General features: G+C 40.9%; 1 protein-coding gene across 2 annotated transcripts in view; it reads right to left on the bottom strand.

The window, feature by feature from the left end:
* The window catches only part of unc5ca (unc-5 netrin receptor Ca), a 250217-nt gene extending 228353 nt beyond the window's left edge, over window positions 1-21864 (bottom strand). For both annotated transcript variants that reach the window (XM_042487541.1, XM_042487542.1), the window contains exon 1: window positions 21442-21864. In XM_042487541.1, coding sequence (XP_042343475.1) covers window positions 21442-21559 — 118 coding nt within the window. In that variant the 5' untranslated portion in view covers window positions 21560-21864. The remainder of the gene's footprint in view (window positions 1-21441) is intronic.
* Window positions 21865-23307: the final 1443 nt, after the last annotated feature.

The following is a 23307-nucleotide window of genomic DNA, read 5'->3' as shown; positions in this document are numbered from 1 at the left end:
AGAGAATGAGCAAGTGCGAAAGAATAAGACTTGAGCAGCATCCCAAGCAGCTCAAGATGAACAAGACACAGCTTCAAGCCACATAATGCTCCAAAAGACGGCTTTGGCTGCAGTTAGTCAATTGCATCAGAGGCACATTTTCACTCGGAGGCCCATCTTATGATTTAGACAGTGAAATTGGAGTCAACTGCCAAAGTGTGGCTATTAAGACATATCTTTTTTCTGCTAAGGGGCACATTGTTTTGTTCATTTTCAATACTTCAAATAAAAGCAACCATTGAATTCAAACAGAAACATCTTTAAATTCATAAGAAATGAGGTCAAGCAATCACCGTGAATGTGTATGTCTGCTCTTGTATGCATACCAAAATGTGTGTACTGTAGGCTTATATTACTGCATGTGGCTGCCCTTAGTGTGTACGTACGTGTATGACCATGCATGTGTGTTAAAAAGGAAACAGTGAAGAGCTTTAATGATAGAGAAGAAAATGCAGACCAAGCATCTCCCTCTGCGAGTCTCAGAGAGACCAATTCAACTGCTGAGCCGTAGAAGCGAGGGGCGCTGAAATGTCCGAGGCGCTTCCGAGTCTCTGCTCATTATAATAAAACGTACCTAATATTAGAAGCTCACAGTGTCAATTCAAAACATCTTGATGATTCATTATTGGGTGCCAAAGCATTCTGTAATTCTCCTTTCACAGTACTTTGGCATGGAAACAAATGACCAATTTCAATATTAAACTATCATGAATTATTCATGGCTGCTTGTAGGGCTTTCGGCATGGAAATTTCAGACAGCACAACCTTGTGTGATATCAAAAGAGCTTGTGATGAATGGGAATAAACAGAACTCAATGGATTCTTTTGAAGCCTACAGGATATCACTTCATAAACATACCTGAATGAAGCTTATACTTAATTCTTATCATGAGAATACTTTTAAAGATGTATTCAAACACTTAAGTACAACATGACGCTCTGCAGCAGGCCGCTTATGATATAGCAGATAATAATCAGTGTTGGGGAAGGTACTTTGAAAGCACAGCTTGGCAAGTTACCAAAGTCTTAATACTGGATGTAGTTAAACTACAGCAGTTATCATAGGTAGAAATGGTTTGGGTAACTTAAGCTAATAAGAAAACTTAGTTCACACTACTTTAAAAAAAGAGTTTACTGCAAAAACTACTCACTTGCCCATATATCATATATACTGTCAAGCAAAATTAAAATGCCCCATTATTCATGAGAGAGCGCAAGTCACATTTAGTTTTATTTACAATGTCAGTAAGTCAGACACATGGCATCTCACAAACCAGAGTCCAGGTGGGGGTACTGCACCAAGCAGGATTACTCATTTAGCATGGTAATTTCTACGAATAAAGAGCAATAATCAATACTTCTAATGTAATGTGATCAAAGAGAGTTCAAACAATTGAAAATCAAAACTAGAAATAATCAGTCCTTTCCTTTTATGGCCCCAAAATTGTTTGTAGTTTTAGTATTTAGCCACACAAATGTCAAAAAGTAAATAGCAGAATGCAAAATGTAGTTAAACTGTTTTATTTGAATTTCATGTAGTTCCTTACTCCTCAGCACTGAAAATAATACATAACATTTTTACATCTAAAACTCCAACTTAAAGTTCTGATAGCACCGCGTATGACTAACTTCAAAAGATTTGCCTCTGGGTTGATCTGTGGAAAAAAGAATAAATGCAACATTTATTCAATAAACGCTCAATTTGAGGCAGTTTGATATTTGAGAAACCGCTCCGAACTCTATATCTCTCAAACATATAGATTATAAGGCCAAATGTTACCCTGATGTGCTTAGCATTCCTTTGACTCCCAACTGTAGCTCTGGAATATAAAACAGCTCTATTTTCAGAATCAGACATGAGTGATGCCGCAGTGATTTTTATAGATCTATGTAAGAAATGCAGATATGACTGAAATAGTGCTCCTGAAGTTGCCTCGAAATGTAACATGTAGATCTCCTCCTTTCCTCCCGAGTTTCCCTCGCTTTTCATCTGCTCCTCTTCTCTTCTCCCACCTTCCTTTAGCAACCGTCTCATCCTTGTTCTCTCTTATTCTTTGTCTCTCTCACTAAGTTCTGCCTCTAGTCAGTCTTGTCAAACACCTCAGTGACTATTTACCTCTGACTAATTCTTCCTTCCGCCCTCACCGTCTTCTGTACTCTTTCCTCTCTCCATATTTTCTAAAGCCCTGACTGAGCTTCAACCTTTAAAACTGCCAAGTAAAAACAAGGAGAAATTAGCGAAAGAAGCTTAAGTAAGAAATCTTTCCTGGCTGCAATAGTTCCTCCTTCTCTTTCTCAAGGCCAGCAACAAACACACAACACAAACACACACCTAAACACCGACACACAGACACACATACACATACATTCCCAAAGCAGAAGACAACAATCAATGTCGGCTAGTCTCAGTTCAATAAGCAGACTAAACAATGTTGCTCCATTATTACTGTCTTGTTTAACCAACAGCACCAGAACAACACTTAGAATCAATACACTGCCACACGACAGGGTGTGTGTATGTGTGTGTCTGTAAAACTAAGGAAAAGTGCATGTGTGTGTCTGACCCACTCAATGAAGCGACCTTGATGATTAAATGTCCACTTAAGCAGACCTTCGAGACATCTGTGTGTGTGTTTGTGCATGCGTGTGTGTTAAGCAATCTTTGTATCCAACATGGGGCAAATGGTAAATTTGCCCTGATTGATTTTCTACAGGCAAATTGGTTGTAACACTCTGTCTACAAAACCTGAATACAATTGGTTTTGTTTCCACAGATTAGAGGGTCTTGTTTACAGTATTAGCTGGAGACAAAATAGGGCAGCCCTCACCTGAAATACCACTTTAAAACAAACTGAAGTTCAAAAGGCATCTCAACTTTAAAGTGGTTACTTGGTTTCTCATTAGCCTTCCCATCCTATCGACCTGATACCACTGAAACTTTGACATTTTCTTGAGGCAATAGTTCTGCAATCGTTATGATGTCTATTACGACTAAGATGACAACTGCCCCTGCTATGTTCTGTAATTTGCATGAAACTAGGGCTGGGTAATGTTTCAATATAAAAATATTGTGATATGGGGTAGATATCAAAGATTTTGGATATTGTAATATCATACATTTTGTCTCTTCCTGGTATTAATAGCTTCATAACAGTAAAGTGATAACATTTTCAGGACTACAAAATGGTTGTAGGTCTGCTTTTATTTGACTTTACCCACTTAGTCATTATATCTACTTTACTGATGATTACTAAAAACACTGTGTAGGAAAGTGAAGGAAAGTGGTTCAGTTAGGTGACTTTTAAAGTGTCACTTAAACCAAATTCAAAAACAACCTTGACAGTTGGACAAGCAGGACAACAGATCTGTGATTGCTGAACTTTTACCAATACAATGGAATTTAATAGAATTTTGTGAGAAAAACAAAATAATTCTAGAAAATAAGCAATGCACAGTAGCACCTCTTCGCAGACCCTACTGCCTCTTTACTCTGAATAATCCACAGACCTTGCCAGGGCCCCGACCTTGGAATCCACCTACTCCACAGTGTTGACTGTTTTATCATGGATCATGGCATGAAATAGGAGTTTCTCAATTGAAATAACAGGAAAAACCATTTGCCAGTCAGCGCCACAGGCAGGACTAATGCCATTGTTAAGCTGTTGTCAAGCACTGCACAGCAGTACATCAGAACTATGGTTGCAGTAGTTCACCAAATTTAAGGTATATCATTGTATGAACATTGCTGGTTGTCATACGCTGTACATCTGCTTATATTGGGTATTGAAAAAGAATGCAGCCTGACAGAGAATCTCACTTCTTCAACACATACTTCCATTAAAAAAACAGGTTTCAAGTTTCAATTCTAATAAAACAACCAGAAGTCCAGTTCTGGTTCAACCAGAAAAAAATCCTCCAGAGGTCATCATTACTAATAATTATGTTAGTTTCACACTGTATACTGTGGCACCGTAGTGTTTTCTGCGAGGGTTATCACACCATGAGAATTTCATAACGTTGCAACCCAAGCCAGAACTAATGAGGAGTGATAACAATGCTGAGCACTATAGACGCTAGATAGACGCTGCTATCGAGGATATTATCGACATATTTTCTCAATATCACCTGACATCTTAATTTGTTTTTATTTTTCTTCATCCGACTCTTAAAACCCCTGCAAAAACAAGAATGTTGCCATGGTTACACATCAGCGTTGCCTTGAAAAAACTGTTAAAAATGTTAGATTCTGATAGGTGTGCAGTGATTGGTTAGAGAAAACTGAATCCCCCTCCCCCCATGAAAATACGTTCATTGAAACAATGTCAGACTGAAAATGCAAAAACTGTAACGAGTTGACAATTCTGTCTGATTTCAGGCAACTACATATGCTATTTTGAACAGTTTTTTAGTAGGACTGTTCCTTTTGTTTCGCACAACATTATAAATTCTGCTTACTACTACTTTATTAAGGTGAAAGCAGAAATAGAGCAACATATATTAAAAATGTGAACGAAAACTATCAGCATAGCACGGCACCGCTTGAGAAAATACCCTTTTCATAATTTGAATGGACAGATATCTTGGATATAATTCCTGACATCAGGATTCTGACATTTTTCTAACCTAAGATCTCTAACACACAGGTCACTGCAAAGTCTGTATAACCCCGATGGCACCGGTCTGTCTGAAACTCTGAGCATTTTGTTATCTTAACTCTGTGCTCTGTAAATAATTCATCGGACACACCTCCCCTCCTCTTCTCTAAAGACCAAAAGTGATGGAACTAAAAGCTTAAAGGACTTAAACTTAAACTCCACAGCAGCACAGTGTGAAGGAAACTATTCTGGGAAGGTGAGAGCTGCTCTTTTCCCTGAATCCTGAAACATAGGTGCCTTTCAGCCCGAGATTAAATGAGGAGTGACACTTCTGCTCTGGAACACTTAAACTTAATGCTGTGCTCTAAATCACTCACTTTTGCTCATTTACAGAAAATAAAAGTTAAAGTTAAAATCTTTATTCATGATCAACTTCATAAAAGATAACATTGTGTGGGGCATTTTCATCATGTCATGGATAATACATCAAAAGCTGGTGCCAAGCAAGGATCACATACATAACTGTCTACAACAGGCTTTGTATGTGATTTCAGGATGAAAGTCTTGCTTGAGTGACTTGCTGCCTGTTCAGCAGGTACTGTTTCTGTTTCATGGTTGGCAATATTCTTCCTCCTGCAGCTCCCCTCTACCTTATGAACGTAGCACAACACGACAGATGCTTCCACAAATTCAGGGGGAGAAAAAAAGGAAATCTGAGCTCAGAACTAACTGACAAGTTTGTCATTAGCTGTGAGTTTCAGTTCATTTTCTAACTAAAATAAACTTTTGTGAGTTGCAAGTTGACCTGGGGCCAAAACGGCAGCCCTGCCCTCATTTTCTGACAAGACCTCAGCACTGAGCGGAGATAAACAAAAACCCTAGAGGGGCCCAGAGGAAGAAGCAACACAAATAACCACAGCAACAATACAAGGATTTGGAGGAGCTAGAGGGAGCCGTGGGCATTGTCTGGCTTTAGTCAGCTACTTTCTGCTTCTTTTGAAACTGTTCCTTGGGTGTGGATGACATTTCTCAGATCAGAGTAGGGGGAAAAACACTTCAAATGTTTCTGCAAAGTTTTCCTCCTTGTGCCTTTTGTTTAAAGTTTAAATCTCCCTTTCCCACAGGAAGGAAGGAAGGAAGGAAGGAAGGAAGGAAGGAAGAAAGGCAAAAAAGGATGGCTCGGACCAAAGTGGAGAAAGATGAGAGGGAGCGAAGAGGAGACGGACACAAGACAGCGTGAAAGAGAACCAGAGATGAACAAAGACTGAGAAGCAAACGGAGGGAGGCTCACAGACACTTATTTCATGTTCTTTTGATGTGGTGAAATAACCCTGCTGTGACATTATGACATAAGTCTTTCACTCATTCATCTGCTCACAGAAAAGTAACCCCATACACATGATGTCATTGGCACAAAAAGCTCACTATATAGCTTACAGATGACTACTTGCCACACAGGACATACCATGAAACACATTTCAACAAGTATGGCAACAATGTTGAAATTGTGTGCAGCTGGTACAGTTGCAACCAATTTATTTGAGGTAGATGTCTAGGCCTGATGCTGGTGTATAGCCGAGATCAGTTATGAAACCATAAAAAGGATGGAGATACTTTTACAAAGGATGCACAAGCTGAGACAACACTAAACCTTTTTACCAGACAATATTAGCACGAAAATAAATGGCTTGATCCAACGTATCTTCATAGAACGGTTCGTATGATATCATATGATAATACGCACACAACTCTTTGTGATCCCACAAATTAGCACCCCATGAAAAACATTATGTCCTCAACGTAAAGTTACAGAGGTTAAGTTTGCGCAATAAAAACACCCATCTCCTAAAAATGTTCTGAGGGAAAGTCTTGTGTTTTGTGACCTATCCAAAACACTGCCTCACTTATCAGACTGCATCGCTGTTTACGCCCCTTCAGTGCACTGATCACCTGATCGCAGGCTTTGAAAATATGTGGATAATGCACGATTTACTGGCTTGTGATTATATGGGATAAATACAAATTTGGGTGCAACAGTTAATAGGAACAGCCTGTCTGATCACACAAAATTCCATGTAAATATCCCCATTAAATTAGAAAAAAAACAGTGGCATGTCCAGACTATTTTTACTGGGATGGCCCAAGTGGGGCACTGACTAATGCAGGGGTGGCATAAAGTCCAAGCGCTGCTGTGAGCATACGCAGTGAACAGAGAGACAGAATAGAGTGACACCCCGCAGAAATGTAATATAAAGCTTTCATACTTTAAAGAAACTGTTCCTTCAAAAGTAAATCATGCAATAGCAAGTATAAAGTGCCAACAAAATTTAAGTGCCAAAAAAAATAAATAAATAGGCCTGTATGTATAACTTTTTAACAGTTGTATCCATTTTTTTGTAAGTAAAATTAGTCAGGCTAGAAACTACTCTGACATTACTACCTTTCAGGCTTTAGACTGAATTGCACCCATAAACAAAAATTCAGTTTAGTCTTAATCTGACTGGGCTCCTGAAAAAAAACAGTATAGGAGCTGGAATAGTGTACATGTTAACCTAACTCAGACAAATTCAAACATCAAATATCAATTATCATGGTATTTTAGGAATGACTTTTAGTGTTTTCAGATTGACAAAACCTTTAAAAGGGACCTTTCCACCAATTCTACATGTTTTTTTATTGTTTTACAATTTTTTCAGCAGGTTCAGGTTCTATCACAAGCAAGCTGGAATACTACAAATCAATGCAGTGCTCCTTTAAGATGAAATAACTTCTTTTTATGCCATTTCAGTTCTATCACAGTGTATTATTGTAACCAAAATTTCAAATGATCTCTACTTTAGTATGACAATATCATCAGGCAACCTTGCTACCTAAAAATTAAAAAAAAAAAAAGTTTGAGCAAATTTAGTACAAAAATAATAAGGCATTAAACTTGCTAGATAATGGATTGTAACAACTGTGCAGGTGGCTTTTCCCGCCCTGCTGAAGATCTCAACTGCCAAAATATCAGACATTGTCCAAGAGAGTGACAGGATACACCAAACCTGCCAAGAACACAACAGCTACTGCATATGGAGACACAGTGTCTATCCACACTTAAACTGCCAAACTAATCATTCAGTGCCACAGTGTGTGTGTGTGTGTGTGTGTGTGTGTGTGTGTGTGTGTGTGTGTGTGTGTGTGTGTGTGTGAGAGTGGGGGGGGCCGTGGGTGGACACCCCCTTGTATGCTAGTGTTCAACAGGGCAGAGACACGTCCCTCTTAGTATTCTGTGTGTGTGTGTGTGTGTGTGTGTCTGTGTCTGTGTCTGTGTGTGTGTGTGTGTGTATTTCCCAGTATTGGCGGGCCAATTGAGCCACATGTCATTGGACAGTGAGCCAGTTTGTGTGAAAACCGTTACTGCACCACTACACCAGCTGTGCCTCGGGGAGATGATGATGATGGCAACAGAAAAAAATATAAAGGAAAAATAAAAAAGCAAGAATTCCTGTCTGAGGTGAACAGTGGCATCCAGAACCCTCTGAAATGTGCTGGATTACAGCCTCAGATATGAAACACCTGTACTTCACTGTGATCTTTTAATGTACTTCATTAAATCGCGCCCTTCTGTAAAATGAACTTTTCTCACTGCTGGGGGGGGGGGGGGGGGTGGCATGGAGACTCAAAGCCACAGTGAGCGCTCACATCCACAAACAAGAAAATAAAAAAAACAGATTATTTTTCAGTTTGAAAAGTAAAGACATAAAAAGTGCTTAATTGGTAGAAAATGTGCTCACTTGAATTTTAATTTAATCATCTGCAGAAAGCATTCAGAATCTGAATCCTGGTAACTAAGTTTTCACATACAAGAATTTGCTTTAGTGTCTTGGTGTACGACAAATATATTAAGAGACATTTCTTTAATAAAAATCAAGATGTACAATATATTTGATTAAAGTTTTTTGAAGTGATGGTTAAGTGCAGAAATTTGCAAAGTATTGTCCAAGGAGAGTGCAAAATTTCACAGTATGAAGTATGTGTTCAATGTATGGCAACAGTATAAGAGATGTGTGTTAATGGGGAGGTGTTAGAAACCATGTCGGCAGGGATCCCAGGTCTCTATAAGACATGCTGCAGATGGAAAGAAACTGTTTTCTTGTGACGTGAGGTTCTGGTTCTGATGGGCCCCAGCCTCCTGCCAGACGGGAGTGGTTTAAATACTTTGTGTCCAGGGTAGGAGGGGTTGTCCATAATCTTTTCTGCCCGTCACAGGGTCCTTGAGGCGTATGGGTCCTGGAGGGACAGCAGATTGCAGCCAATCACTGTCTCGGTGAAATGAATAACATGCTGCAGTCTCTGCCCCTGTCCTTGGCAGTGGCAACAGTATACCAGATGGTGATGGAGGAGGTGAAGATGGACTCGATGATGGCAGTGTAGAGGTGCACCATCGTTGTCTTTGGCAGATTGAATTTCTTCAACTGACATAAAAAGTGCATCCTCCGTTGTGCTTTTTTGATGAGGAAGAGGTCCTGCATGATGATGGAGGCCAGGGGGTACTCTACGGTGTCAACTGGGGAGTCACAAAGGGTAATGGGGGCTGGTGGGGCTTTGTCACTCCGGAAATCCACATCCATCTCCAGTGTTTTTACAGCATTTACAGCCTACAGGAGGGAGATGGTCAATCCGTAGGCTGACTCATGCCGTCCAGAGATGAGTCCAATGAGGGTGGGTTCATTCCTTTCATTAGCAAAGTGACTACAGGGCGACATCATCCAAACCAGTGCTCATTTGTTCAATAAAAAGCTCTGCTTACTTGTCATTACCAGCTATTTTTCTGAAGATATACACATTAGTTTAAGAAGTGCAAGAATGGACCTATCTTAAGTTGTAACAGGTCCAAAATAAGATTAAATGAGATGCATTCATTAGAGCTAAATGATGGTGGGAAAACAATACACCCAAACCCTCCTGATTAAAAGCAGTGTTGCTGCAGACAGAATAAAACAGTGTTCCTCATTACTGACTAAGTTGTTTACAACATCAAAGTAGCACTGTAATTTCTTTGGGAGAAGACTGCTAACACCAGGACAGGGTTCCAGTTGTTGCATTTCTTTACTCGTGGCTTTTCCTGTGTTCCTTGCTAAAGAATGAAGAATTGTAAACAGTGTATCATTTGAAGAGGTGCATTGTCTGTTTCTTACATATCTGAGGTTTAGGGCCCAATTTAGCTCTTCTTTTGTTTTACTTTTTCATGCCATGGCATTATAAAACTTTTCTCAAATCGTGTGTGTGTGTGCGTGTGTGCGCGCATGTGTGTGTGTGTGTGTGTGTGTGTGCCTATGACTCCATGTAAAATTACATCTAGATTTCATCAGCTGTCAGATCACAGCAAGGAGCGCCAATCTCTATCTTCCCAAAACACAGATAATGATGTGACACCTCATTTCATGAACAATGTGTCAGATATGGGCCATCTTTGATTTCAACAAGAGTTGATGCTTTTTAAGGATGTGTAAAGACATATAAGTTTGAAGATGGGCACATTAAATCTATGACCGTGTCAATGAGACTTTAAATGAGCTTTGAATGCCGTTTGATTTGACAGATTTGCAGTGAAGAATTGTAGTCTAACAGGCAGTTCTCATGCACTGTTCGCATGTATACCTATGAAAAGTAGTTCACCAGAGTTCATATGTATCCTGTTCTTGAATTACACCTGAAAAATGTTTAGGCATGAAATAGGCAATTAAGCAACAGAGTCTTGCCTTTTAATCAGTGCTGCCTAGTCTTGCAGTTTAAATGGAGTTTGGTCCAAGTCTGAGAGCGAGGGGGGGACTACTTATTCAGTCTATTAACCTTGGTGCAGACTAATTCGGATCAAGGTTTTTGCTGCTTAGGGGGAGACGGACAGTAATAAGCAGCGGCGCATCATTGCATCTTGCCAGTTAAGGAGCTGAAGCTGAAGTCATTTGACAACGGTGTGAATGCTTTCTGCACACATTGCCATTTGATTAAAAAGACGGATGTTGGTGGGTGTTAGTGGTTTTCTTTGTGCAGTGGGAATGAGGCGTTAGAAACACCTTCCAAACTGTTATGTTACAAAGCTAAAAATGGACAAAGTATCCCTTTAAGTGGAAAGGAAAAAAAAAGCGGTGTAATTCAAGCCAACTGCTGTACCTGCCATGAGCCTTAAGCCGAACTGAAATCCTTGGAGATAGAAACACAAAATACCACGAGCAGAGTGAAAAAGACTTTTTACGCTCAATCCAAAGGTTTATTTTCAATAAACATCAATAAATGCTGGAAGACAACACAGCTCAGAGAGCTACAGGGCTCAGAACACAGGAACACAGCTAACAAGTCAGCACACACACATGTGCACACACAAGTCATGTGTACTTGAAAACACACACACAAAGTCTGTGTGGGAGAGAATCAATGAAAACAAAGCATATCTGAAACATGCTACAAAGAACTCCACAAAACAAGTCAGGAGGTCTGCACTTTTATAGCTGCACTGCTGAGTCACAATGTCGAGCACCCATAATAAAACCTGACTTTCACTCAGAGGTTGGTGAGACGCTGTAGGAGAGATCTTAAATCTCTCAATCATTCAAAACAACTTTAAAGCCTTAATCCATTGACCTCATCATCACCCCATTTAACTTAAGCCTCTTTGGAAACAGTATTTCCTAAAAAGTAATATCTGATTATCTACAGCAGCAGCTGACTCAGTGCTTATTAAAGTTGGTGGCAAACAGTTGAGTCCCTGGATGTTTTGAGCCACTGTATAAAACACATTTAGTGCTTTAACTAATATATAATGGAAAAATGCCACAATCACAAATAAAATATACATTGTAATTGGATCTTAATCTAAACTGATTTCAATCCACCTCTAATACAAAATTTATAGAAATTATTTAATTTCCCACATGTAAATGCATACTGCATGTTTACATTAATTACGCTTTTCCACATGGTTTAGATATTTTAAAAATCCGAAGGGTTGTTCTTCAAAAGTTAACTGCCCAAAGTCTGTGTACATTTCCCTTCAATATGATACCAATACCTGAGTGACCTGTCATGTTTTTATTCATATCACACTCTATAATAAAGTGATTTCCCTATAGAAAGTCCTGCATAACAAGCTCTCCACAACAAACAAAAACATTCAAAAGCATGCAATAAAACACAAGGTGTGAGGTGTACACCATCGTAATGTATAAGTATAACCTGTAGGAAAACAATATGTTCTGCAGAGTCTAACATGGATGACAAATGATGAATAAATGCTCTCTTTTCATGCAGAAATGTGAGGAGACAAAGGCAACCAACCCCACAGACAACACACTGATTCTTCATCACACAAAAAAACAAACAAAACAAAGTCTTTGATAGCCTTCACTCTCTGTAGCATGGACCAAACTTTCTGTAGCCAACTGACGAGACCAAAGGAAACTAACTGCAGTATCTTAATATCATGCCTGGTAACTCATGCTTTTAAAGCTGTAGTTGGTAACTTTTATTTAAAAAAATATCTATTCATATTTGCTGAAACTGACTCTTTACGCGCACAGAACTAATTGAGACAGATAATCAATGAAAAAAAAACAGATTTCTCTGCCTACACTATTGCATGCTACTAATGGCCTTATCACACTTGGATGAAAACAACCAATCAGAGCTGAGTCTCTACTGCAGCTGTCCATCATATCAATCACTGCTCGTGAAGTTTGGTCAAACTGTCAAACTAGGCAGCGCTGATCAAACACAAATCAAGATTTTTTCAATTATTTCTTGCCTCAAATGTATTCAGAAACATATTTTAGTGTAGCTTTGAAATGAGAAAGTTGATCCAGCCAGTGGGTGGTGCTTGGTATTTCGTCGATGGTATCCAAATAGACTGGATCTTATATTTTTTTTTTTTTTTTTTTTTTTTTTACTGATATTCTGCCTCATGTACTTTCAGAATGAAGTTACAGTTTCAGCAAATATGGCATAAGGTTGTTGTTATCAAAGTTACCAACTGCAGCTTTATGTCAACAAGTAGCTCTACTTCTGGAGTGTTAACAGTTCAGTTTAAGTACTTAGCCTTGGGAAGTTTGAGATGCAGTTAGATTGGCCCTTTGTATAGAACTGGAAGAAAGGGACTTTTGAATGTCTCTCATCCACAGAAATATAAACAGTGAACACCAGAAATCAATGCTGCATACCACCAGCTCACCTCACAGCTACTTTATCAATCTGTACTTGAAAAACAGCCCAGTATGGCTGTTCACATTGTTGTCTTTTGTCCTCGTGATCTGTCCCATATCCTGTGAACTCTAAAAGCCAAAATGAAACCCTTAACCTCATTGTAACTCTAATCATAAGTTCTCAAAGTGGGGGTAATACAAACACCAAAGACTACGTGGAGTGGAATTATTCAGTCATCCCACTTTCATTATTGTGCTCCATCAAATCCCTCTCCATGATTAATAACTAACCCCGCAGTCTCTCCCTATTTCGCTCCTGAGCCTGATGCCCCAGAATCTAAGTCACTATATCTTTCTCCCTCCCACTCGTTCACCATTGCCTCTGTCTGGCTCTTCTGATTCCCTGCCTCTTTCACCCCTGCACCATCACTTTTTTTCCCACAGAACAAAAGATTTCAGGAAGCAAGATTTTTACAGTGGAGAGTCATTATTCTTTCTCCTTTCTCCACCTACAGTGGCTTCCTACCTGTGCTCCTCTGGGGGAGGAGGAGGAGGGGAAAAAAGCACTGTGTGCATGGATAATTCTGGAAAATAACAATGTGATATTTCATCCACACACAGACACACAACGGACACATAAACGTGCCTTCTCAGCAAAGTACTGCCCATATTCATTAGCCACTTAGAACGCTGTGCTCAAATGAATCAAAGCAAACTGCTTACACGTAATCTTGTCACCCACCGAGTAAAATATACCCCGATCCTTATTACAGCCATATTGAGCCAAAATAAGTGAATGGGCTTGTTGTACCATGTGTACGTCTATAGTGCACAGTGTGTTTGCATGTGTGCGCCTTTGTACAAATGATACACAAACTGACTGAATGTTTGTACGTTTGTTGATTTTGTGAATTTGTGTGTGTGTGTGTGTGTGTGTGTGTGTGTGTGTGTGTGTGTGCATGCGTGTGTGTGCGTGTGTGTGTGCGCTCTTGTTTTTCCTAAGCCTACATGGGTATAGTACAGTAAATTACATCATGTCTACAGCAGGAGAACAGGCAACCAAAAACCTTTTAACAACACATGCTAAATCCCCTTTTTCACGGCATCCTACAGAATTACAATGTACTCTTTCAAAACAGGCTTGTGCTTTTGTGTGTGTGTGTGTACATGTGTGTGCACGCACGTGTGCAAAGTGCAGACGTAAGCCTAGGAGGTAAAAAGTTACAGTGGTGATTATAGTAATTATGGTTTCAGGTTTTTGCATATTCCTTCAGATGGACCACTAGATTACCAGACAGTTTTGGCCCAGGGAGAGAGTGCAAGGGAAAAGAAAAGAGTTACTGTTGGGGGGTGAGGAAGGGGGGGTTGGAGTGAGGGAGTGAGAAAGAGTGAGAGAGAGGGAAAATGGCTAAAAAGGGGGTATGTGGAAAGGAGAGTGCATGAGGAAGAAAGAGTTACAAAGGAATAGAGAATGTAGTGGCGACAGATACGAAGAAGAGAAAGACTAATCCTCCAGGCGGCTTCCAACACCGCTCAGCCCACTTGCTCGCTCCCTCCCCTTCTTTCTCCTCCTCCCCTTCTTCCTCTCTCCACACTCAACCAGGAGTTGAATGGGCTTTTACAGTGCAGCTTTGTTTCCTATCAAATAAGAGCGTGAATGTCAAATTCTCCACCAAAAAAAGAGGAAAAAAACACCTTCCCTTTTAGTTTTTCTCTTCTCATACTTCTTTCACTCTCTCCATTTCTCAGTTGCCCTCATGTTTCTGCTCTTAACCTTGTGTCTCCCCCCCCCCCCCCCCTTTCTTTTCTCTCCTCGTCTCTCACTCTCTCAAAGCAGGACAATGCTTATAACAAGCTTTCAGTGGAAACAAAAAAGACCCGGGGTCCCAGCCTCCTGGACCCCCTGTTGCGGCACGTCGTCTTTTCTCAATGGCAGCTTAATTACATATTCATGGTGACACAAATAAGACTCTTTTGCTCCAACACACAAACACACCACTCAGCCAAAGCACCCAGCTCCCATCTGCTGGTCGTGTGTCCGCACTTGGAGGAATTGTTGTTTCAAACGGAGCACACGTACTTAGAAATGCGTCATCTTAGCATTTGTGCGCGGAGCGACACCTGTGCAATGCTACGGCTCATAAAAGTTTAGCACTGCAGAAATCTGTGATAATACTTAAAAAACGATACATACAGAAGTCCCCAAACCTGCAGCCTGTCTTTAATATGAGCGCCATGAGCAAAAAATCTGGCAGATTGGTAGTTTGGCATGAATCCAAATTAAGTGTCAGAGACAGACACGGGAAGGGGCAAGGGGATTAAGCTGAAGAGGCAGAAGTTGGTTTCTTCACACAGAATGAAGAAAAAAAGGTGTCTCTGGTAATCGCTTGTCTTCAATAAGCGGAGTGTGCTGCACATTGTGTTTGGAAGCAAGTAAACCAGCCCGGGCTATTTACTGGAGGTTTTACGGTATCAAATAAAAAGAATATATAGACCATGAAAAGCCTAAGCTGCCGGCTGCGGATAGAGGCAAGGTCTTGAAAAAAATAGAAACATGGTGAGATTTCTATGGAGAGCAGCTGGCATGGTGTGGCGCTCCATTTTTCTACCTGTCTCCTTCCTCCTTTCCTTCCCTTTTTCCCTCCATCTATTGGCGTGAATGTGTAGGCAAACCATCTCCCTCCCTCTGGCTGACTGATGAGTTTCCACCATGTTTCTGTGACCAAACACACACACGCATACACACACAAACACATAATGCCCCGCTGGTTGTGGGCCCCGTTCAGATGCACAACAATATGTCCACTGTTTGGGCCACACTCTAATTAAACAGTGTAAATCTAACTAGAGAAAAGGGACAGAGTGGTGAGAGACAGTAGCAGAAGAAGAGAATAATAAAAGAGAGCTAAAAGTGAAAGAGGCAAACAGAAATGTCAGAGGTAGCAGATGGGAAGGAGAGAAAGCAGGATGGAGAGAGTGAGAGAAAATGGGGACAAATGACGGGAAAGAGGAACTGAGACGATGGACAACAGTGCAAAAATCTGTGGCCTGGCACTCGGTGGTGTCGGTTCACTGAGCCCAACTGTTTATTATGGGAATCAAAGACGCCCAGTTTCGTCTCACAGTAGGCTGCAAAAAATGGCAAAAATCATCTCAGATATAGCTTTAGCAAAATCAGTTTTTTTTTAATTTTTCAGTGATAATGGCTGAGGTAAAAAGTATCTTTAAGCTATAATAACATGAATTTCTTCCAGTGACTCAAATATTCCCATGTGTGTCTGAATTGCAGTGTGGTATATTAATATAGCTTTAAAAACAAGGAAGTAAGTGTTCATCTTAATCTGTGATTAAAAACACTAAAATAGGCTTATATATTTTTTGCAGCGCAGAACTGCAGGGGACCAGTGGGAACTAAATAGTAGGCCATTGATTGGGAACAAACGGCGTTCTCTCAGAACACCCGCCCCACACACACAACTAACTAAAACAAAAAGCCTGGAAATGAGAGCCCCAAATGAGGCCTTAGGTTTCGCAGGCCATGAAAAATTCATAATTCCAGATCTTTACATGAAACTCTAGAAGGAATTAGGCCTAACAGCAGGAGACGCTGGGAATCAGTTTCAGAACATTTAGCCTCTCTTTTTCCTCTATTCTCTAAGTCAGCCTGTCTCTCTAGTCAACACACACACTCACGGACACAAATGCACACGCACGCACACACACAAAGGGGTACGCATTCTTATGTTCCATCCCGGGTTTTCCCCTGCGGAGAGCAAGAGATAGTAAATGGTGCAAGCGGTGTGACGCACTTTGTCTACACAGCCTTTTGAAAACCACACTTGCGTCGTCTAAACCGGATTTCATCTCTGCTTTCCTCAAAAAAAAATGTGCCTTCGAAAAAATCCTCTGCCACCACACAAACAACCCACGTTCAAGCTCTTGATTCTTGAAATAGGCCGAGCCGTAATTGCTATATGTTCCAAGTAAACTGTATATAAGTTGCACACAACCGTAGGTCGACACACATGGGCCTGAGTGAATGGATGAACATGCAAGACCAGGCAAGGAGAGGGAAACGAAAAAAAGGTCAGTGAAATCCATTTAGAAGCTAACAGGGGACACAGATTGAAAGGCTAGAGACACAGAAAAGGTGGGTGGAAAAATGTCTCATCATTGGTCACACTTAAAGTAAGAGTCTGTGAAATGTATGGATGAGTAAGCAACGATAAAATTTTTTTTAAAAGAAAGCAGAGAGGGTGAGGGAAATCTGCCATCGCCAGCCCCAGACACAGTCAAAGACTTCCTTTCACACACTCCCGTGAAGGCCTGTCCTAACACACAAACACACACACACATTTGTACGCTCACATACACACACAGAGAATGCAGACAAAATGCAGCATTGTTTGACCACAGAAATATCTTGCTGTGTGTGTGTGTGTGTGTGTGTGTGTGGCAGTCAGTCAGCTTGTCAAGTCCTAGTGGAGTGATCAAAGCTGGTACAAACCACCCAGAGAGATCTCTGCCTTCCTCATCCATTCATCTTCCACTTTCTTACTCTTTCTATCTCCCTAACTGTAAAAGATTAAGATTTTTTTTTTTTTAATTTTTGCACAATTTAAAAATACCCCAAATGGCAAAAAAACAGTATACAGTGCAGGGAGAGACAACAAACCAAGTGAGCCGATTTGAAGCCTCCAACCAAAAAAGGTTAAAATACAGAAACTGAAATGACAAAAATGATGGAAAACTAGTAAAAGAATATATATATATATATATATATATATATATATATAATATATATATATATATATATATATATATATATATATACATATAATATAACTACAATAATTAAAAAGTTATTAAAGGAAGAAAACTGTAAATGTGTAAAACAATGTGTGTAAATGTGTCTTTGTGCATAAATGTTTTTATGTGTATGCAGGTCTTTATGAGAAGGACATTGGCTACATGTCACTGAGAGATAAAACAAGTGAACATGAACATGTTGGAAATACTTAGAGAACAGTAGTTTCAAAACGGAACATAAATGACATACAGAAACAAATACTACAGAAACAGCATCAAATTTACCACATAAAACCTGCTCGCCCAGTCGCATGGTGCTGGCTAGAGTAGCACAGCCAATCAAAGTGGCCTATTTAGTCTCAATAATTCCCAGCTGTCCCTCTACAAGCACTGAACCTTGGATGGATGCAGTGCACCATGGGACAGGATCAGAGCATAATGGGAGACAGCATGGGAGCTCTGGCAATATCATAATGCCAGGCGCGCACACACTCGCATGCAACGGAATACCATGTGAGCTCTGCTGGAGCACCATTACGATGCCAAGTCAAGACACACACACACACACACACACACACACACACACACAGAAATATCGCACAATCTCCCACGTATAGACATTCTGGCACATGTGTACGCAGAAACACTCACACACACCACAGGAGTTCCCTGAGAACATCCCTAAGCTGCCAAGTTCATAAACACACACTCACAAACCCCTCCTGTGAGCACTTTCAGTACATCTACACACCTCTGCACCACCGGGTTCACACATATACACCTACACACACACACACACACACATTTTTTATTTCCAACTGTGTTGCTTTCAATCAACTATCCAGCTCAAGAATATATGTTTAAACAAAGTGAAAAAGTATGTTTGAATAAATGGTTGTTAACTTTTGTGCTTCCCAGTTGAAACATGTCACAGAAATATGAGCCTCCGTAACCAGAACCCGACTACAAACCTTGGAATCCAGACTGACTGCGACTGCAGAGTACGAAGCAGAAACACAACAAATGTTTTAGACTAACATCATCCAGCAGCTCAACCTGACTTCTACACGGCAGCGTCGTCATCATAATAAACAAGGGGATATTTTGTTGATTGATCTCGACACCCATTCATTCCAGATCAAATGTAAGGGGGCTTAGCTAATGGTTTTTTAATAGGACAAGAGGGCTTGAGGGTGGGGCTTAGTTGGAAGGCGGACACATGCACTCAAACTGGCATGAGAGGATCTCAACTAACACTCTCCTCTCATTGTAAAGGCGCGTCTGTGTGTGTCTGCATGCAGGAGACATTTCCATAGCGTAATATGTCAGCTCTGCAAAGCTAAAAGAGTGCCACGATTAAATGACCAAAAAAAGTTCCTAATTAAAAGCTAGGGAGAGACCTGTGTAAAGTAGAATCATTTGGACTGAATCCATTATGTGTGGGATAACTGTGCTCAAAAAGGAAAAAAAAACATCTGAAATTTTCAAATATTTGAGAGTTCTCATCATTCATCATTATTCGGTTTGAATCCACAGCAGTGCCAGCATCATTTCCACAAACTCCACACTGAACATCATTAGTCATGACCTCAAAAACAAACGCAGCTATTAAAACATACCAAACCACATATTCCACAGCGGAGCTAAACTAGAGGCAACAACTGGCCATAAGACACTCAGTGATGCATGAGCAGAACTTAACAGCAGAATCATTTGATAAACAACTCTTTGAGTTTCCCACTGAATTACAAAACACACATCGAAACACAGATTGTCATTATTGTAGGAAAATCTCTACCTGAATGGACTGGGAATTGAATCCAGCACTGATGCACAGAGAGGATCAGCTGTGTACACAAAGCCACCCACTCCCCCACAGTTAGGTCAATGCGTTTGTGTGTTTTGCCCCATTCAATAGAACAACTAATGGAGTGACTCCTCGCACACAAAGAGCCAACTTCAGAGACACGAGTCAAGTTGTTGGGAGCAGAGAAATAACAGACAGGAACATTACACACAAAGAGGGAGCGCAGAAATATAACCCTTTAAAAAAGGGGGAACCAAATGAGAAGCAAAGCTGCAGTTTTCAGTAGTGTGCAAAGACTGTAGAGTTTCATCTGCCTGAAAAGCATCAACAGTTTTAGCTTCAAATTTTCAGATTTCTCTACCAAAGTCAAATTGAGTCGCACGCTGGTGGCAAGGTGCAATTTATCAGCAGTGGACGAAAGCCTACTCAAATCGTGTCCCCAAATTGCAATGTATTGATTTAACAGTAAACCAATAGAGAACGGTCATAATGAATATTGGTGGGTGTTGCTGAAATGCTGTTCCCCTGGGCAACAGGAGAAAGGTGGCAGCAACATCATGTCCAATTACTGCTCAAATTCAGCACAAAAACCCGGGGCCAATCAGTAATGTCGATACCAATTTACCGACTGCATTCTGGTGCGGACTTACGGTCTCTGCTAAGAGGCTTTCAGATGGCATATTAGTTAATGGAAAGTAAAGTCCTGAGTCCTGATAGGATATTTAAATATTATACTTAGAGACTATACCGGAGGGTGAAAGTGGCTGTTATAAAGGTCACACTTCTTAGGTTACTGAGGCCATGCATTGGAAATGTGGTGAATTAAACAACTTGTTAAAACAAAAGAAAGGCTGGACATTAATGCTTTTCCATGAACATTAACAAGGCACAAGTTCTGTCTGAGAAGGTCACAGAGAGTGTGAGAGTGGAAGGTGTTGGCTGTCAGCATTTCGTGGGAGCAGTCTAGTGAATCTCACAGAGCTCTTAAATGATAATAAAATAGCTCGATGATATAAAGTTCTTATTCGGACTTCATGACCCGCATATCCTCCAAAACACCAGCTGTTGTGTGGCTGCATGCCACTCCTGAGAAATATCACTTTAATATTCCTGGTATGCTTCACCGGGGGATTATAGCGTGAATACAGTGCGAATACACAACACCTCTTCATTTTAACAGCCTAGTTTCTGATACAGGCTACTCATAAAGGCTTGGGAGGTGTCTTTATAAGCTAATCATGGCGCAGTGGTGATATTGTGGCATTCATCTTCAACTGCATGATGTTTGCAGCGCATTTTCTCCTCCTGGTTTTCTTGTGAGATGTGTATAATTGCCTCTGCGCAGCTGGCGGCTGTGAGTGTTTGTGACTTCTGATCAATTTTCCAATCGGAGCGGTGAAGCGTCGCCTCTGTAGGGCGAAGTGCTCTGCGATGACACATTAGTGGGCTAATCGTGGACTCCCAAGTCCTGCCCTTCACCTTAATTTCACTGCGATCAGGAGAGTTGATTTTCCCAATTTATGGCACTGAGGAGAAATCACTGACGATGTCAATTCCGACAGGGACTTCGGGAGTTTTTGCAGTCGCATCTGGTTCTCAATAGTGATTCCAGAGCGTATTTTCTCGAATATTGATGAGTCTTTTTTTTTTTTTTTTTTGGTTAAACGCATAATTTCAGTCTTCCTATATTAATTAGCCTATTAGTGGTTCCTTGCTGGGGAACGTGGGCTGCGAGTTCCTGTTGGCACCGCGCAGTTCCCACAAGCAGGGAAATTCGCACATCTCCACGGTTTACACCTTCACACGCTGGCTGTAAAACATCCACTCATCAGCATCAGCTCAATTTAGATGAAAATACGGCAAAAAAGTAAACCTCCCTGGCAGGAGCTACTTCAGCCTCCCCGCCTACTACAACAGGCATGCCGCCACCGCCACACAGCCGCATCTCGGCAGCTCAGGAAAGCTTTCACCGCTTTGAAACAAAGTGCATTAAAAAAAGATTCTCCAATCTTACCTTGAGCGACTCCTCTATGTACGAGCACCAGGAGAAGCAGGATCCCCGGTGTGGCGCACATCCTCACCAAGCTGCAAGCCCCGTGTCCTATTCCACTTCTCTGTCCACTTTTCCCCATTTCAAGCAACGCGTAAAACACATAAACACGCACACAACTCCTCGGGTCCACGGTGGGGGAAATGAGAACCCCCCCACTTCCACCTCAGGTATCTGCTGATTAATCTAACGAGTCCACAAAAAGCGAAAGGTCGGTGGGTTTACAGCCTCTAGTCCCGATGTCGAAGTCCGTGTGAGAAGGCGCAGGTTAAGCTGAGAGAAGAGCGGGGTGGTGGAAACAGCCACGGGGTCCCTTCACTCGTGTCAGCGGCGCTGCTGCCTTGCCACTAAGCTCTGCTTTTCTCTTCGTGCGCTCTCTCCTTCTCCACTCGCTCCGTTTACGCAGAGAGACAGAAATGCCACCGCCCTCTGGCTACCATGGACTCTCTGTTTCTCCCTCTCTCCTTCACTCTGCTCTCCTCTTCGTGCTTTAATAACATGAAACAGAATAAAAATAAACCCTAAGCATCCGACTCTTCATGATCTGTCCGAATGGGGATTTTCTATAGTTTGATAGGTTTAGGATGAAGTATAATCTCTCCCGCCCTCACTCCTTATGCCATGTTTAAAGCTTTAAATAACCTCATCATATGTCTTTTAGAGACTTTTCCAGAGACAGATGTTTATTTACTTATTTTTTAACTGTCTTGGATTATTGTTTCAACCTCCTGGTTCTATGACTTATGCTTGTGACTTACTGTATCTGCCTAGGTTTTTCAATTTTAATCGATTGAATCTGTCTATTGTTTGCGCGTGTACGCACGTGCGCGCGCCGATAATTGCTGCCGGTGTGGAACAAACCAGGGAGCCACGATTCTCCGAGAGAGAGCTCACCGACTGATGGCTGCCCCCTGACGGCCACGTGCTTTGGACCTGCAAGAGAATTAACTGTGAAAGGTAAAAAAAAATCTCAACAGCAGAGTTCATAGGCTTTAATGAGTGCACATCCACGAAACTAAATGAAGTAAGCTTGGATAGCTGCAAATGATTTTCTAAACCACAGGTGTTGATTTCAGCACCTGAAAATCATCAGAGAAAAGCAACATCATTATCTTAAGCCTCTATGTGAAGAATCTTAGAGAGGCATATCCTGAACCCTGAGTTTCAGTTGCTGCCTTTCGACAAATCAGAATACCAAACTGTAGTTTAAACTGCACAAACTCTCATTCATTCCATCCTCCATCAAGAGGAAACATCAAAAAGTTCCTTCAGGGACCAGAATACTGCAACGTGATTACTTATCTACTTTTTTAAAACTGGCTAATTATGTTGTGTTATGGTTTTACTATTTTTAACTAGCCTGATTTTATCTGGTTTTACGAAGTGGAACAATTGTTTTTATTATTGATGGAATTCATGAATTCTGACACGTCAAGGCAAGTGTTTTTATGTATGACTATATGTGTGTGTGACTGTATGTGGGTGTCTAGCCTAAAATGCAGTGGCGTTGAGTCCAAAACAAATAAAGTATACCTTTTCTAACCATTTACAGGGACGCAGGGGACACATCCCCCTCAACATTTAGAACATGTGCATTTGTCTCCACCCATAAAAACATGAATGCAGCAGAAGACCTTTGTTTTGGCAAAATTAAGCACATTTACCAGATAAACTGATGCCAAAAAGGCACAAAATTGTGCATAAAAAGTATGCTGCTGGAAATTAACTGTGTGATGGACAAAATTTTCTGATGAGGAACCCCAAACCCCTTATGTCATGTGTCCCTCCCAAAGTTGAAATGAAATCTTCAGCTTCACCATTAATGTTAAC

Source organism: Plectropomus leopardus, chromosome 6 (assembly GCF_008729295.1).
Source record: "Plectropomus leopardus isolate mb chromosome 6, YSFRI_Pleo_2.0, whole genome shotgun sequence".
Taxonomy (NCBI): Eukaryota; Metazoa; Chordata; class Actinopteri; order Perciformes; family Serranidae; genus Plectropomus; species Plectropomus leopardus.
Note: the sequence above shows the minus strand (reverse complement) of the source record. Positions and strands in the feature narration are given on the sequence as shown.